The sequence below is a fragment of the Rhinopithecus bieti genome, unplaced genomic scaffold (genome assembly GCF_001698545.2).
Source record: "Rhinopithecus bieti isolate Rb0 unplaced genomic scaffold, ASM169854v2 scaffold_7724, whole genome shotgun sequence".
Lineage (NCBI taxonomy): Eukaryota > Metazoa > Chordata > Mammalia > Primates > Cercopithecidae > Rhinopithecus > Rhinopithecus bieti.
In genome coordinates this window covers 797,399-802,727 of record NW_016805612.1, presented here as the reverse complement: position 1 = coordinate 802,727, position 5,329 = coordinate 797,399, and the positions used below count along the sequence as shown (strand labels likewise).

General features: G+C 53.4%; 1 protein-coding gene across 1 annotated transcript; it reads left to right on the top strand.

Moving 5' to 3' along the window:
- The first annotated feature begins 1,635 nt into the window (after positions 1-1,635).
- Positions 1,636-5,289, top strand: SOX4 (SRY-box transcription factor 4). The gene has a single exon (XM_017873100.1). It carries the CDS (start codon positions 2,847-2,849, stop codon positions 4,272-4,274), a length of 1,428 nt encoding a protein of 475 aa, XP_017728589.1. The 5' UTR covers positions 1,636-2,846; the 3' UTR covers positions 4,275-5,289.
- The last annotated feature ends 40 nt before the right edge of the window (positions 5,290-5,329 follow it).

The window sequence follows — 5,329 nt, the reverse complement described above, 5'->3', positions numbered from 1 at the left end:
AGATAAATAGAAATTTACTACCCAGCACTAGTTTAATCTGAATCAAAAGCTGACTTAATTATTTTGGATTGATCTTACCTAACCATTTATGGTTGGCCTGAAGAATATTAGTTTCCTATTATAGTGTTAAGGAAAGCTGATTTTTACTACAATTCTAATTTTCAGACGTTGGAAAACAAGTAATTTCTGTGGCCAACATTTATTTTGAATACCTTGGCATCCTTTCTTTGCCACATTCTTCTTAGTATTCTTCATGGAGTTCCTTTCTTTTAAAATCAATGGAATGGCAGGGTTGCCACTATTGTCCTTGTATGGTTCACATCAATGATCTGTGATTATTATTATTACTAATTTTTTTTTTTTTGAGACAGAGTCACACTCTGTCACCCACTGGAGTGCAGTGGCTCAATCTTAGCTCACCGCAACCTCCTGGGTTCAAGCAATTCTCCCACCTCAGCCTCTCGAGTAGCTGGAATTACAGGCACATGCATCCCGGCCCAGCTAAGTTTTTAATTTTTTTATTTTTAGTAGAGACAGGGTTTCACCACGTTCACCAGGCTGGTCTCGAACTCCTGACCTCAAGTGATCCACCCACCTTAGCCTCCCAAAGTGCTGGGATTACAGGCGTGAGCCACCGTGCCTGGCCTGTTATTACTTTTTTACATCAGTGGCTATTCTGTGTTAAGTCTCTTGAACAACATGCAGCTTTTACTAGGAGCGTGTCTGGCATTTGAATTAGAAAGGAAGGTATTAGTATTCATTGAGGGCTTACAATACATCAGGTGCTTTATAGTCACAAATTCTTTGACCCCTCACAACAACCCTCTATGAAGTAGCTCCCCCATATAATAGATGAGGAAAACTGAGACTTGGCCACATCCCCATAGTTACAAATCAGTAGGAAGGATTAGCAGCCAGGTGTACTATGAATCCGGAGGCCCTACTCTCTTCTGCTACCAGTTATCACCTCCTTCTACAGTTTCTCTTTGCCTTGGTTTTTCAGTTCCCTTCGATTCAAGTAACAAATAACAAGAGGAAATATATAAGAAGGAAAGGAGGAAGATGGCTTTGGGAGGAGGAGAGGGAAGAGAGTGAAGCAATCTTTAATTCTGAAAACAGGGAAAACAAATATTTAGAAAGTAAAACCGATTTCCATCCTTTACATACCATTATACATCCTATACAAAACTCTGGAAATTTGCCCACTGAGGTAATTATGGAGCACTACCTAATGTGTCTCACGGAAAGCTCCTCTGTTTGGGCTATGCAGGATTTACAGGGAGTTTAAATCATTAAATAACCATAGTTGACCCCTATTTGGTAAAGAGAGTAAGCAATTATTGCAAAGAGGTCTTCCCTGCCTTCCACAAACAGCACAAAAATGGTTCTGAAGGGATTTACACAATACATCAACATCTGTGCTGCACCTAGAGTTGTTAAAATAATTGTGATGACAGGTGTCTAGGTACCACTTTCTTAATGGTTTTCAATATCCATTGATTTATTGTTGTGGCTTTCTCTTCCCCTTTACAGCTTTGGCTTTAAGAAAGGGCTGGGGAACAGATTTTGCACGAGAGGCTGATTCTTTATTCCAATGCTGAAAAGAAGTAATAAAAATAATCACTTGGCTTTTAAGCAGAAAGCTTCCATTTACAGTATTTCACCCTTACCCCGCCCCCTTCCAAGTCCCTTGTTATCTAACATAATGGTTAGAATACATTTCCGTCTCTCCCTTTAATAATTTCATGCATTAACATCCTCTTCACACACTGTACACACACGCACGCCCGCACACACACGCGCGCGCATACACACACACAGCAAAAGGAAAAAAGAGGCAGCAGAAATCTCAGCTGTACTTCTAGCCCTTTTAAAAAGTTTGCTCTGTAAATTGGAATGAGGTCAGATTTGGAGCTTCTCATTGCACGCGGAGATTATTATTGCATCGGGTTCCAAGCCAATGGGAAGCCCGGGGGAGGGGTTTGGCATGAGGAAGCGTTGGTTACAGCAACTGATTGGCTGCAGCCAAGACTGTGAAAGGATAAAGAGGCGCGAGGCGGAATTGGGGTCTGCTCTAAGCTGCAGCAAGAGAAACTGTGTGTGAGGGGAAGAGGCCTGTTTAGCCGTCGGGTCTCTAGTTCTTGCACGCTCTTTAAGAGTCTGCACTGGAGGAATTCTTGCCATTACCAGCTCCCTTCTTGCAGAAGGGAGGGAGAAACATACATTTATTCATGCCAGTCTGTTGCATGCAGGCTTTTTGGCTTCCTACCTTGCAACAAAATAATTGCACAAACTCCTTAGTGCCGATTCCGCCCACAGAGAGTCCTGGAGCCAGAGTCTTTTTTGCTTTGCATTGTAGGAGAGGGACTAAGTGCTAGAGACTATGTCGCTTTCCTGAGCTACCGAGAGCACTCGTGAACTGGAATCAACTGCTTCAGGGAAAAGAAAAAAAAAAAAAAGACTTGCCTGGGAGGCCGCGAGAAACTTGTATTGGAAGCTTCAGCAACCAGCATTCGAGAAACTCCTCTCTACTTTAGCACGGTCTCCAGACTCAGCCGAGAGACAGCAAACTGCAGCGCGGTGAGAGCGAGAGAGAGGGAGAGACTCTCCAGCCTGGGAACTATAACTCCTCTGCGAGAGGCGGAGAACTCCTTCCCCGCATCTTTTGGGGACTTTTCTCTCTTCGCCCACCTCCGCCCCTGCGAGGAGTTGAGGGGCCAGTTCGGCCGCCGCGCGCGTCTTCCCGTTCGGCGTGTGCTCGGCCCGGGAAGCCGGGAGGGCCCGGCGATCGCGCCGCGGCCGCCGCGAGGGTGTGAGCGCGCGTGGGCGCCCGCCGAGCCGGGGCCATGGTGCAGCAAACCAACAATGCCGAGAACACGGAAGCGTTGCTGGCCGGCGAGAGCTCGGACTCGGGCGCCGGCCTCGAGCTGGGCATCGCCTCCTCCCCCACGCCCGGCTCCACCGCCTCCACGGGCGGCAAGGCCGACGACCCGAGCTGGTGCAAGACCCCGAGTGGGCACATCAAGCGGCCCATGAACGCCTTCATGGTGTGGTCGCAGATCGAGCGGCGCAAGATCATGGAGCAGTCGCCCGACATGCACAACGCCGAGATCTCCAAGCGGCTGGGCAAACGCTGGAAGCTGCTCAAAGACAGCGACAAGATCCCTTTCATTCGAGAGGCGGAGCGGCTGCGCCTCAAGCACATGGCTGACTACCCCGACTACAAGTACCGGCCCAGGAAGAAGGTGAAGTCCGGCAACGCCAACTCCAGCTCCTCGGCCGCCGCCTCCTCCAAGCCAGGGGAGAAGGGAGACAAGGTCGGTGGCAGCGGCGGGGGCGGCCATGGGGGCGGCGGCGGCGGCGGGAGCAGCAACGCGGGGGGAGGAGGCGGCGGTGCGAGTGGCGGCGGCGCCAACTCCAAACCGGCGCAGAAAAAGAGCTGCGGCTCCAAAGTGGCGGGCGGCGCGGGCGGCGGGGTCAGCAAACCGCACGCCAAGCTCATCCTGTCAGGCGGCGGCGGCGGCGGGAAAGCAGCGGCTGCCGCCGCCGCCTCCTCCTTTGCCGCCGAACAGGCGGGGGCCGCCCCCCCGCTGCCCCTGGGCGCAGCAGCCGACCACCACTCGCTGTACAAGGCGCGGACTCCCAGCGCCTCGGCCTCCGCCTCCTCGGCGGCCTCTGCTTCCGCAGCGCTCGCGGCCCCGGGCAAGCACCTGGCGGAGAAGAAGGTAAAGCGCGTCTACCTGTTCGGCGGCCTGGGCACGTCGTCGTCGCCCGTGGGCGGCGTGGGCGCGGGAGCCGACCCCAGCGACCCCCTGGGCTTGTACGAGGAGGAGGGCGCGGGCTGCTCACCCGAGGCGCCGAGCCTGAGCGGCCGCAGCAGCGCCGCCTCGTCCCCCGCAGCCGGCCGCTCGCCCGCTGACCACCGCGGCTACGCCAGCCTGCGCGCCGCCTCGCCCGCCCCGTCCAGCGCGCCCTCGCACGCGTCCTCCTCGGCCTCGTCCCACTCCTCCTCTTCCTCCTCCTCGGGCTCCTCGTCCTCCGACGACGAGTTCGAAGACGACCTGCTCGACCTGAACCCCAGCTCAAACTTTGAGAGCATGTCCCTGGGCAGCTTCAGCTCGTCGTCGGCGCTTGACCGGGACCTGGATTTTAACTTCGAGCCCGGCTCCGGCTCTCACTTCGAGTTCCCGGACTACTGCACGCCCGAGGTGAGCGAGATGATCTCGGGAGACTGGCTCGAGTCCAGCATCTCCAACCTGGTTTTCACCTACTGAAGGGCGCGCAGCGCAGGCAGGGGAGCGCCGGGGTAGAAGAGGAGAAAAGAAAAAAAAAAAAAAAAAACGAAAAGGACAGACGAAGAGTTGAAAGAGAAAAGGGAAAAAAAAAAAAAAAAATTAGCAGGGCTGGCTTCGACCGCGTTCCCGTCGTCGGAAAGGAGCGCGGCGGCGTTTTGGACCCGCGCTCCCATCCCCCACCTTCCCGGGCCGGGGACACACTATGCCCAGCCGGAGGGACGCGGAGGAGGCAGAGGGTAGACAGGAGCGACCTGTTATTGTTGTTATTGATGTTGTTGATGGAAAAAAAAAAAAAAGCGACTTCGAGTTTCCTCCCCTTTGCTTGAAGAGACCCCCTCCCCTTCCAAAGAGCTTCCGGACTTGTCTGCACCCCCAGCAAGAAACCGATTTAGTTTTCTAGAGACTGAAGGAATCTCCCCGTTCCTGCATCACCACCTTGGTTTTGTTTTATTTTGCTTCTTGGTCAAGAAAGAAGGGGATAACCCAGCGCTCCCCTCCCCTCCCCCCTTTTTAAACGCCTGATGAAGACAGAAGGTTCCGGGGTGACGAATTTGGCCGATGGCAGATGTTTTGGGGGAGCGCCGGGACTGAGAGACTCCACGCAGGCGAATTCCCATTTGGGGCTTTTTTTTTTCTCTCTCTCTTAATTTTCCCCCTGCCCCCTCTGCAGCTGGAGGAGGAGATGTTGAGGGGAGGAGGCCAGCCAGAGTGACCTGCGCTAGGAAATGACCCGAGAACCCCGTTGGAAGCGCAGCAGCGGGAGCTAGGGGCGGGGGCGGAGAAGGACACGAACTGGGAGGGGGTTCACGGTCAAACTGAAATGGATTTGCGCGTTGGGGAGCAGGCGGCGGCGGCTGCTGGTCCTCCGCCTTCCTTCTACGTGAAATCAGTGAGGTGAGACTTCCCAGACCCCGGAGGCGTGGAGGAGAGGAGACTGTTTGATGTGGTACAGGGGCAGTCAGTGGAAGGCGAGTGGTTTTGGAAAAAAAAAAAAAAAAAAAAAAAAAAAAAAAAAAAGGGTTTTTTTTTTTTTA